This window comes from Elephas maximus, chromosome 4 (genome assembly GCF_024166365.1).
Source record: "Elephas maximus indicus isolate mEleMax1 chromosome 4, mEleMax1 primary haplotype, whole genome shotgun sequence".
In the NCBI taxonomy this organism is placed as follows: Eukaryota; Metazoa; Chordata; class Mammalia; order Proboscidea; family Elephantidae; genus Elephas; species Elephas maximus.
This window is the reverse complement of record NC_064822.1, coordinates 129,629,458-129,641,584: the sequence shown is the minus strand read 5'-3', so window position 1 is coordinate 129,641,584 and position 12,127 is coordinate 129,629,458. Positions and strand designations below refer to the sequence as shown.

At 37.2% G+C, this 12,127-nt stretch overlaps 1 protein-coding gene across 23 annotated transcripts in view; it reads right to left on the bottom strand.

Annotated features, from left to right (window-relative positions):
- The window catches only part of MDM2 (MDM2 proto-oncogene), a 126,462-nt gene that overhangs the window by 101,825 nt on the left and 12,510 nt on the right, over positions 1-12,127 (bottom strand). For all 23 annotated transcript variants that reach the window (XR_007517264.1, XR_007517265.1, XR_007517270.1 and 20 more), the window contains 2 exons: positions 11,910-12,006; positions 3,710-3,870 (listed from right to left, as the gene is read on the bottom strand). Coding sequence is in view for 12 of the 23 variants with exons in the window: in XM_049883833.1 (XP_049739790.1) it covers positions 3,710-3,870; positions 11,910-12,006 (258 nt within the window). In the remaining 11 variants the exon portion in view is untranslated. The remainder of the gene's footprint in view (positions 1-3,709; positions 3,871-11,909; positions 12,007-12,127) is intronic.

Below are 12,127 nucleotides of genomic sequence, written 5' to 3'. Positions count from 1 at the left end.
TATAGACACTGTGAATGCTAACACCATGTCCTAATCATCTTTACTTCGTACAGATTAGCAGAATGCTAACCACAAGACACACAATTATTATGGGATTCATTTTTTTTAAGTGAATTTTGAGAATAATTTCTTTTGAAGAGCTTTCAGACTTAATTTTTTATATTTTATTTTTAAAATTCTCTATCTTTTCATCTGATTCCTAATCTTAGGGCTTTTGTTAATAGTACAAGAACTTAGGAAGACCTTCAGTCCCATAATCTTTGCTATCACTGGCTAAGGTTAGGGTGATATTCAAAGCAGAACCAAAAAAACCAAAACCCACTGCTGTCGAGTCAATTCTGACTCATAGCAACCCTATAGGACAGAGCAGAACTGCCCCACAGAGTTTCCAAGAAGTGCCTGGTGGATTCAAACTGCCGACCTCTTGGTTAGCAGCCGCAGCACTTAACTACTACATCACCAGGGTTTCCATTCAAAGCAAGAGGAGCCTAAAACAGCTAGAACTGGAGAAAGTACATCGGTCTAGAAGTAAGGATACAGACAATCTTATTCTAGATTTGCCAGCAAGTAGCTATTTAAACTGGACATATCATTTAACCTTGAAAGACCACAGCTATTTCTTCTATGAGTTTAGGTTAAATGATCTCTAACATCTCAATCATCTATAAAAATAAAATACATATTATTTTACAACCACTGAGAGCCCTTGACACTCAAAAGACTGGTTTTTAGAGTATGTTAAGAAAGTAAATACTAAAAGCACCATTCACAAGGTTGCAGTTCTGAGGAGGGCTCTAATTAACAATCAGGTTAGAATCACAAGTCAAGCTAGAATACAATAAGATCTCTAGTAAGATAACCTAACTAGCTAGATACTGGAATTAATTAAAGTCTTTAGTGTACTGGATCCCTGGTGGCACACTGGTTAAGAGCTCAGCTGCTAACCAAAAGATCAGCAGTATGAATTCACCAGCTGCTCCTTGGAAAGCCTATGGGGCAGTTCCCTCTGTCCTACAGGGTCACTATGAGTCAGAATCAACTTGATGGCAATGGGTTTGGTTTTTTTTTTTGGGGGGGGGGGTTCTTTAGTATACTAATTTTAGATTAAGGAAGTAAAGCACAAGAAAAATTAAGTCTCAAGAAGCATCTTCTATGGCAGGGGTCAGCAAGCTGTGGCCTAGCAGCAGTCTATTTTTGCAAATAAACTTTTATTTGCACACAGCCATGCCCATTCATATATCTACAGTTTATGGCTACTCTCATGTTACAACAGTAAAGTTTAGTTGCTGCAGCCACAACCATATGAGCCACAAAGTCCAAAATATTTACTCCATGGCCCTTTACAGCAAGTTTCTAGGTACCACGAAGAAAGCAATATTAAGTTGTTTATAAAAGTTGTGACTGATGTTCAAAAAAGAATGACCTAAAAACTTTTAAATAGTGTACTTTTAAAAAGCATCAGGCATGTCTAATTTGGAAAGATTTGGACTTTGTAGTCAGAAATCCTTAGCTTGTATCTGAATTCCATTTGTGACCATTATGAATTGTGGGAACCTTAGATGAGTTACTAAAAATTCCCAAGTCTCAGTTGTCTAATGTATAAAATGGAGTCTGAGGCTACTGAGACAATTAAGAAGATATCATGACGTACAGTGCCCAGCATATAGCTTAGAATACAGCCTTAATTCCCCAATGTATTAAACCTAAAAGAAAAGATCAGACAGGAATACACTTCTTTTAACTGTACTAAAACACCAAGAGGATGTTCTCCCTTCACAAATCAGTGGATGATGATACCAAATGACGACTTTAATATGCTCATGATGTAAACTAAAATGGGGAAAAAAAACTGGCCCTGCCAAAAGCTTTCACAACCAAGAACTTAGCCTTAAAAACAGCAGAATTTTAATAGGCAGGATTTTTATGAGAGTAGAATAAGACTAACAATATGCAAAAAAAGAAATACCTTCTACATTGTTTTGATAAGGCATTGTCCCAGTTACAAAGCAAGAAAAGAAGCCTCTAAATACCTTTTAACTAGAATTCTGATACAACTTTAACAAAGACAGTAAGCTCAATGGGGCATAGTAGTTCTATTTTTTAATTCATTTATAAGGAATAAAATTAACCAAACATGAAGTACGTATGTATACATGTCAAGTTTTCCTTAATTGGATTCAATTTTCAGGATCACACATACTCATAAGCTCTATGTTTTGCTGACCATAGTATAAACTAGTCTGAAAAAGAATATTTTATTCTTTCATGTGCCCAGCTTCTGGTCAGAAGCCTAAGGTTAGGGAGATGAAACAATGAGCGAATAGTGCTAACACTAAACGCACAAGTTTGGATAATGGACAAATGTCATCTAATTACCCAACTAAGCTTTTCCCACCTAAGAGTCTTTGCATATGCTATTTGTTCTATCTAAAAAACTTGCCCTCCACTCTTTATATGATACCTCCTTTTCATCCTTCAGACATTTCTCTCTCATTTTACAAGTTTGCTCCTCAGAAAAGCCTTCCATGACCACCCTGTCTGATGTTGGTCACTCTAGCATCTGCCCCTTCACTCCCTAACCCTACCATTATTCACTCTGAATAACCTGATTTTTTTCATATCATTTATTAAATATTTTAATTATGTTTAATTGTTTATAGTCTTTCTCCCCATGAGGGCAGGGATCATGTCTCCCCTGATCACCACTGTACCTTGTGTGCCAAATACGAAGCCAGGCATAGAAAAGACAAATATTTACCGAAGAACTTGCTCTCAGGCTGGGGAGTTCACCATGCCATCTAGTGGCGTACATAAGTAACAGCTCTATTAAATGCTAACTCTAGAGGGCATGTCTGTACTCGTTCATTCACTGATAATGCTCCAAGTAACAAGAATGCAAATGTAGTAGGAATGGAGCCACTAATGCAATTGGTTCAGTCTCTTGTATCTTCTAGAGAACAATAAAATGATCACTAATATCCAGAATAATGACTATAAGACACTGCCTAGCCACAAAGAAAGATTCCAAATTTAATAACATTTTAAAGACAAATGTTTAATGATAAGAAAACATTCTGCTGTCAAGCACTGTTGTTAGCAAAAACTTCTTTACCAAACTTCTTTCAATAATATCTATTAGAAATTTTACTCCTAACAGTTTAGAATTCTGTTAGTAATCAGAAAGTATGAATAATCTCCCATCATCCAAGCAACAGCCACACCCATATTTCAGTCTTAGTAAATAGACTTTCCCTGATGTCTAGCCCAATGTATGTAAATGTTAAGCTCAGACTTATCTGCTGATGGCTGTAATAAAAAAGATATTTTTAGTCTAAAGATTTAAAACATATTTGCCTTAGAATCCAAAGATGTCTAGTTAAACCAAATTTTTATTTTTGTTCTCTTAATTTTTAAGAAGTCAACTTCCAAATTCTGACAATTTTATACTCCAAGTTACTTTACTATTGGTGCAGTGACCCACAAAGATTCTCTACCATATAGGTTGATATTAATAATTTAATATTGGTACCAATTTTACCAACACATCCCAGTGCAGCTTGGCTACCTTCCACCATCCTCCCCAAATCTGGAAGGGAGGAAAATTTATCATTATGTTTAGCAGCAATCTCACACCATACATGTGTGTTCCATCTGTACGCTTACTAATATCACCAGAACTAGATTGTTTTACATAAAATAAGAAGATTACCGGATTTGATGGGGTTTCTGTTGAGTCACTGCTACTGCTTCTTTCACAACAGATCTCCCTTATTACACACAGTGCAACGCTCTCATCAAAGGAAAGGGAAACACTATCAGATCTGTGGCGCTTTCTTTGTCCTTCACTGGCTAGTTCATCTGAATTTTCTTCTGCAGAGAAAGAAAAGAAAAAAGCTACTCAATTTGCTGTACTCTAATTTATTTAGAAATTTTAGCTGTCTTGTGTACCTACTATTTGAACTGAAATTTAATTTCTGTAAAATTAAAGAAAAAAATAGTGAATTACTACTAATATTCCAAAACTTAACTTTTATTGGATTTGTCCAACTGAGCGCGCTATAGCAGAACACTGTAAAAAGCATTTTAATCTTTCAGAACTTTACCTCTGTAAGTCACAATAATTAAATCTAGAGTTTTTAACCAATTTATAATTTTTCTATCAAGACCAAACTTTTACTTTTCTGAAAAGAATCAAAAATGTTTATTTAGACAATATTCCAAATGCTTCAATTTCTTCAGTACCTTATTATTTTCAACAGGAATTAAAACCAGTTCAAATCGCCCATTTTAAATAACTACATATGACTGTAAAAGTTACGATGTTAATGTCACTGAACTGTACATGTAAAAATTGTTGAACCGGCAAATATTTTGCTATATATATTTTTTTAAACCATAATTAAAAAAATAAAAAGGCAAAAAGAAGTCAGAATGTTACCAAAATCTGTTAGGAACATAATATAGAGCTCTACCTTAAAAACTAGTACATAGAGATAAAAAGAAATTCCAAGTGGACTAAACAAAGAACAGAGCCATTCAAGTACGCGTAAGAGAATACTCTTATAATACGGGGGTAGAGATGTGAAGGAGGGCATACCACCACAAAGCCTTCAAGAGACTATCAACATTAGACTGTTAAGATTTACATGGCAAAATGACATGACTAGACAAAGGTCAGACCAAACTCTTTGCAATATATATAATAGAAAATGCTGAATATTCGTATTATTCTAAGTCCTTCTATAAAAATCAAGAGAAAAATAAACTTTACTTTTAAAGTAAGGTCAAAGATAAGCCAACTCACAGAAGAAAAATAAATTACTAACATATAAAAAGATCCCCAACCTCCTAATGATCAAGGAAATGCAAACAAATGAGATAGCATTTTTCACCCACGAGAATAACAAAAATTAAAATGTGATTATCATCCAGCATCCATGAGAACTTGAGAGAACGGACGTTTTTATATACTGGTAGTAGGAGTCAACAATAATTCAACATTTTAAGGGTTCTTTCTCTATCCTAGAGAAATATCTGCATAATTATTGAAGAATATAGGTACAAGGATGTTCACTGCAGCCTTATATGAGTCTAATAGGGTTATGAGAGTAAATGAAATATAATCCATATGCCTGGATTGTTATACAGCTCTCATACCTTTGCTCACTCCATTTCCCTCTCGACCTAGTCAAAAGTCATCTCTTTTTTTCCTCTGAATTCCCAAAACACTTATACCTTATACTGTATTTTTGTGTTCATCTCTGCAACTAGATCACAAGTTCTGGATATAAGTTCTTAATCACTCCGTATTAGAAAAGGTGATCCTGGTTGAATGATACGGGCTGGAGGTCTAAATCATGTTACTGATGAATAATTTGGTAGTCAAGGTAAAAAATGATAATGATGTGGGGCTTTTTTCCCTGATTATTAAATATTACTCATTATGAAAATCTAAATAAAATAGAAAAAAAGATAAAAAGAACTAAATGTAAATCCCCTGTAATGCTACCATTGAGATAACCACTATGAACATTTCAGTACAATAACTTCTCAATTTTAATTTTTGGACTATTTACTTTCCTTTAAAATTTTTTTTTTTTTTTTAGTACTATATGTACAACTAAGGAGCACTAGTGGCACAACGTTAATCTAGCTGCTAAACTGAAAGACTGACAGTTTGAACCCCCCAGTGGCTCTGCAGGACAAAGATCTGGCGATCTGCTCCGGAGGGAACAGGTCTACTACTCTATCACACGGGGTCATTATGAGTCGAAAATGACTTGACAGCACCTGAAAAGAAGGTACGTACAACTAGGTCCCCAGGTGGTGCAAACAGTTTGTGCTCGACTACAGACTTAAAGGTTGGTGGTTCAAACCCACCCAGCGGTGTCACAGAAGAAATGCCTGGTGATGTTTCTATAACAGTTACAGCCAAGAGAGAACCCCTGAGGGAGCAGGACAACAGTGGGATGCAGACCCCAAATTCTCATAGAAAGACCAGACTTAACGGTCTGACTAAGACTAGAAGAATCCCAGCAGTCATGGTCCCCAAACCTTCTGTTGGCCCAGGGCAGGAACCATTCCCAAAGACAACTCATCTGACATGGACTGGACAATGGGTTGGAGAGAGATGCTGATGAGGATTGAGCTACTTCTATCAGGTGGACAGTTGAGACTGTGTTGGCATCTCCTGTCTAAAGGGGAGATGGGAGGGTAGAGGGGGTTAGAAACTGGCAAAATGGTCACGAAAGGAGAGAGCAGGCTGACACATTACAGGGAGGGTAAGTGGGAGTAGTTTATATGTGAGAGACTGACTTGATTTGTAAACTTTCACTTAAAGCACAATAAAAATTATTAAAAAAAAAAAAAATTACAGCCAAGAGAACCCCATGGAGCAGTTCTACCCTGTAACACACAGTGTCATCATGAGTCAGAATCAACTTCATGGTGACAGGGGTTTTTTTTGATACATACAACTATGGAGTTGTTTTTCTCACTTAAAATCATGAGTCTTTTCCCATGCCATTAAATATTCTTTTACATTATTTTTAATGGCTGCAGAACATAGTGTCCATCAAATATTTATATACTGTTTAGCATAACCAAAATACTTAACACACACATTTCAGCACCTGCTCCTTTCTGACAGTTCGAGGTAGTAGATACACAACAGAGATGAGAAGTCAGCCATCCCTGCCTCCTCTATCTCCTGAGGGAGTTTATCTTTAAACATCTAGGCAACGGAAATAATTATTCACAAGCTGAAATGAGTGCTATGAAGGAAACAAAGCACAAAGGTAAAGAAAAACAAGAGGGACCTATTTTTCTGGGTAGCTAGGAACAGCCTCTCTGAGGTCACATTTAAGCAAAAACAGAAAAGTGAGGAACTAGCCTTGCAAGGTGGAGGCAGAAGAGCTCCAGGCAGGAAAAAAACTGCACATAAAGGCCTTAAAGCAGGAAAAAGCTTGACTTGGCTGAAGAACCAAACAATCAGTGAGGGTGAAAAACAATTAAAGGAAGGGAAATAGGCAAGAAGCCAGGTTAAAGATAGACCAGAGCCTTGTGGGTCAATTGTGGGTCAATACGGATTGTATTTGAAAGCCAATGGTAAGTCACCAAAACAGCTAAGTGGAGGAATGACACAATCCAATTTACCTTCTAGGATCCCGTCTGGTACTGTGTAGAGAAAAAGAGCAGGCGTAGAAACAAAGAGAAAATCAGAAGCCTGTTACAGTGGTCAGGGCAAGAGAAGATAAAGACCTGGACTAGAGTCACAGACAGCATTCTCGACTATCATATATGGCATGTTCTTTATTACAAATGATGGTACAACAAATATCTCTACATATAAATCTTTGAATTTCTGACTGTGTAACTAGGATAGATTCCTAGAAGTGGAGATTCTGGATTAATGGCAAGAACTCTAAGCCTTTTTTTATAATTCATAAAGATTTAAGCAATTTATACACCAATCCCCCATGTGTCTGTCAGTCTGTCATACTCTGGGGGCTTGCGTGTTGTTGTGATGCTGGAACCTATGCCACTGGTATTCAGATACCAGCAGGATCACCATTGGCGGACAGGTTTCAGCTGAGCTTCGAGACTAAGACAGGCTAGGAAGAATGACCCAGTTGTCTACTTCTGAAAAGAATTAGCCAGTGAAAACCTTATAAATAGCAGAGGAACACTGTGCTGGAAGATGAGCCCCCCAGGTTGGAAGGCACTCAAAATACAATTGCGGAAGAGCTACCATCTCAAAGTAGAGTCAACCTTAATGACATGGATGGAATTAAGCTTTTGAGACCTTCATTTGCTGATGTGCCACAACTCAAAATGAGAAGAAACAGCTGCAAACATCCATTAATAATCGGAACCTGGAATGTATGAAGTATGGTTCTAGGAAAATTGGAAATCATCAGAAATGAACTGGAATGCATAAGCATTGATATCCTAGACATTAGCAAGCTGAAATGGACTGATGTTGGTCATCCTGAATCAGACAATCATATGGTCTACTATGCCGGGAATGACAACTTGAAGAGGAATGGCATTGAATTCATCATCAAAAAGGACATGTCCTTCAAGATCTATTCTGAAGTACAAGATTGTCAGTGATGCGATAATATCCATACACCCACAAGGAAGACCAGTTAATATGACTATTATTCAAATTAATGTACCAACCACTAAGGTCAAAGATGAAATTAAAGATTTTTACAACTTCTGAGTCTGAAATTGATCAAACATGCAATCAGGAAGCACTGATAATTACTGGTGATTGGAAAGCAAAAGTTGGAGACAAAGAAAGATGGGTAGTTGGAAAATAGGGCCTTGGTGATAGAAACTATGCTGGAGTTCACATGATACAAGTTTGCAAGGCCAACGACTTTTTCATTGCAAATACCTTTTTTCACCAACATAAACAGTGACTACACACGTGGACCTCACCAGATGGAATACACAGGAATCAAATTGACTACATTTCCGTGCAAAGACACTATGGACAGTCAGAACAAGGCCAGGGGCCAACTGTGGAACAGACCATCAACTGCTCCTACGCAAGTTCAAGTTGAAACTAAAGAAAATTAAAACAGGTCCACAAGAGCCAAAGTACTACCTTCAGCATATCCCACCTGAATTTAGAGACCATCTCAAGAACAGATTTGACATGTTGAACACTAATGACCAAAGACCAGATGACTTATGGAATGATATCAAGGATATCACACATGAAGAAAGCAAGAGGTCACTAAAAAAAGAGGAAAGAAAGAAAAGAGCAAAAGGGATGTCAGAAGGGACTCTGAAACTTGCTCTTGAACAACAAGTAACTGAAGTGAAAGGAAGAAATGATGAAGTAAAAGAGGTGAAGAGCAGATTTCCAAGGGTGGCTCGAGAAGATAAAGTATTATAATGACATGCACAAAGACCTAGAGGTAGAAAACCAAAAGGCAGGAACACCCTTGACATTTATCAAGCTGAAAGAACTGAAGGAAAAATTCAAGCCTCGAGTTTCAGTATTGAAGGATTCTAGGGGGAAAATATTAAATGACACATGAAGCATCAGAGAAGACAGAAGGAATACACAAAGTCACTATATCAAAAAGAATTGGTCGACACTCAACCATTTCAGGAGGTAGCATATTATCAGGAACCGATGGTACTAAAGGAAGAAGTCCAAGCAGCACTGAAGGCACTGGCAAAAAACAAGGCTCCAGGAATTGACAGAATACAGAATACCAATTGAGATGTTTCAACAAACAGATGCAGCACTGGAAGTGCTCACTCATCTATGCTAAGAAATATGGAAGACAGCTACCTGGCCAACTGACTGGAAGAGATCCATATTTATGTCTATTCCCAAGAAAGGTGATCCAACCGAGTGCAGAAATTATCAAACAATATCATTAATATCCCATGCAACTAAAATTTTGCTGAAGATCATTCAAAAGTAGCTGCAGCAGTATATTGACAGGGAGATGCCAGAAATTCAAGCCAGATTCAGAAGAGGACCTGGAACCAGGGATATCACTGCTGATGTCAGATGGATCCTGGCTGAAAGCAGAGAATACCAGAAAAATGTTCACCTCTGTTTTATTGACTATGCAAAGATATTCAACTGTGTGAATTGTAACAAATTACGGATAACATTGTGAGCAATGGGAATTCCAGAACACTTAATTGTGCTCATGAGGAACCTGTACACAGATCAAGAGGCAGTCATTCAAACAGAACAAGGGAATACTGTATGGTTTAAAGTCAGGAGAGGTGTGTGTCAGGGTTGTATCCTTTCACCATGCTTACTCAATCTGTATCCTGAACAAATAATCCAAGAAGCTGGACTATATGAAGAAGAACAGGGCATCCGGACTATAGGAAGGCTCATTAATAACCTGTGATATCCAAGTGAAGGGGTGCTCAAAGTGAAGAAGACTTGAAGCACTTACTGATGAAGATCAAAGACTACAGCCTTCAGTATGGATTATACCTCAACATAAAGAAAACAGAAGTCCTCACAACTGGACCGATAAGCAACATCATGATAAACGGAGAAAAGAATGAAGTTGTCAAGGATTTCATTTTACTTGGATTCACAATCAACACCCATGGAAGCAGCAGTAAAGATATCAAAAGATACACTGCATTGGGCAAATCTGTTGCAAACGACCTCTTTAAAGTGTTGAAAAGCAAAGATATCACCGTGAAGACTATGGTGCGCTTAAACCAAGCCATGGTGTTTTCAATCACCTCATATGCACACAAAATCTGGACGATGGATAAGGAACCCCCAAGAAGAACCGATGCCTTTGAATTGTGGTGCTGGCAAAGAATACTGAATAAACCATGGACTGCCAAAAGAACGAATAAATCTGTCTCAGAAGATGAATAAGGAAGCCCCAAGAAGAACTGATGACTTTGAATTGTGGTGCTGGTGAAGAATACTGAATATACCATGGACTGCCAAAAGAACGAATAAATCTGTCTCAGAAGAAGTACAACCAGAATGCTCCTTAGAAGCAAAGATGGCGAGACTACGTCTCACATACTGGACATGTTATCAACAGCGATTAGTCCCTGGAGAAGGACATCATGCTTGGTAAAGCAGAGGGACAGCAAAAAAGAGGAAAATCCTCACCAAAATGGACTGACACAGTGGCTGCAACAATGGGCTCAAGTATAACGATTGTGAGGACGGTACAGAACTGGGCAGTGTTTTGTCCGGTTGTACACAGGGTCACTATGAGTCGGAACCGACTACATGGCACCGAACAAAAACAACAACATATACCAATAATGTAACAGTAAGGAGCCCTGGTGGTGCAATGGTTAAGCACTTGGGTGCTAACTCACCAGCCACTCTGTGAAAGAAAAGAGCTGGCAATCTGCTCCCATAAAGATTACGACTAGGAAATTCTATGGCGCAGTTCTACTCAGTCCTTACAGGATTACTGAGTCAGAATTGACTTGACTGGACACAACAACAACGTAAGTTAAGAAAAATAAGTCAAAAATTCATCTTTGCTAACCTGATACACCAAGACACCTTTTTTGCATTTTTTAATACCTATAAAGCTAAAATCCACCTCTTCCCCCATATTTATAAGTCATTTGTACTTACTGTGAGAACGTCACTTTTTTTTTTTTGGATCTTTTTGTTATTTGGATTTTAATGTTTTCTTACCGATTTTCAAATTTAAAGTGTCTCTTAAATATGTTGTAGTCTTTTATCTTTTAAATTTATTTAGAATTAATTTTGGCACAAGGTACAGATATGATTGATTTTTTTCCCTCCAAATAACTAACCATTTATTCCAGTCTGCCCTAAACGCCCTCTGCCCTTACCTGTAAGATTCTATTCTGGGTTTACCTATTCTGTTTTGCTGATCTGCTGAACTTTTCTTTTTCCTGAATCATACAGTCTTAGTTATAATTTATTGTAGCTTCTGATCAGGCAACAGCCTCCTACCACTTTTATATTCTTTGTAAAAATGTTTTAAACTACTTTCTTTACCATTTCTTCATTTCTAAGATGCTATTTTCTCTGTTTATACTGATGGGTATGTTTTATCTTTTAATAGAAACAATTCAAATTTTTAAGTGCTAAGGTATCTAAGAATAGTGGCTACAGTAGAGTTCATATTCTTGTCCCCATTATACAGAATAATTGTGAACTGGCTTATTATAAACTCCAGTAGGGCACAGTAAACTAACTATGCCTGCTATAGTCTACCAGAAAAAAAAAGGTTGCTAAAGAGCAATTTGAAATCAAACAAAATCATATAAAAACAAGAAAGAAAAAAATCAGAAATGCATTCATCTAAACAATTTCATTACACCTAAAAACACGAACAACTTCATTAGAAGAGAACACCAGAAGGCTGTCTGAATGTGCCAATTCAATACACACATACCTGTCTCACTGATTGCTCTCCTTCTAGATGAGGTAGTTGGTCTAGAAATCAAATTTGAAGATGAAGGTTTCTCTTCCTGTAACTCTTGCACAGAATCCTAAGCATTCAAGGGGAGAAAAAAAAGACCATAGAAAAACTAAACCTATACCACCAGGAAGCTAAAAATTTTGTTTTAAGTAAACCTTTCCAACTTTCAAGAAACATTATGCTAGAATGAG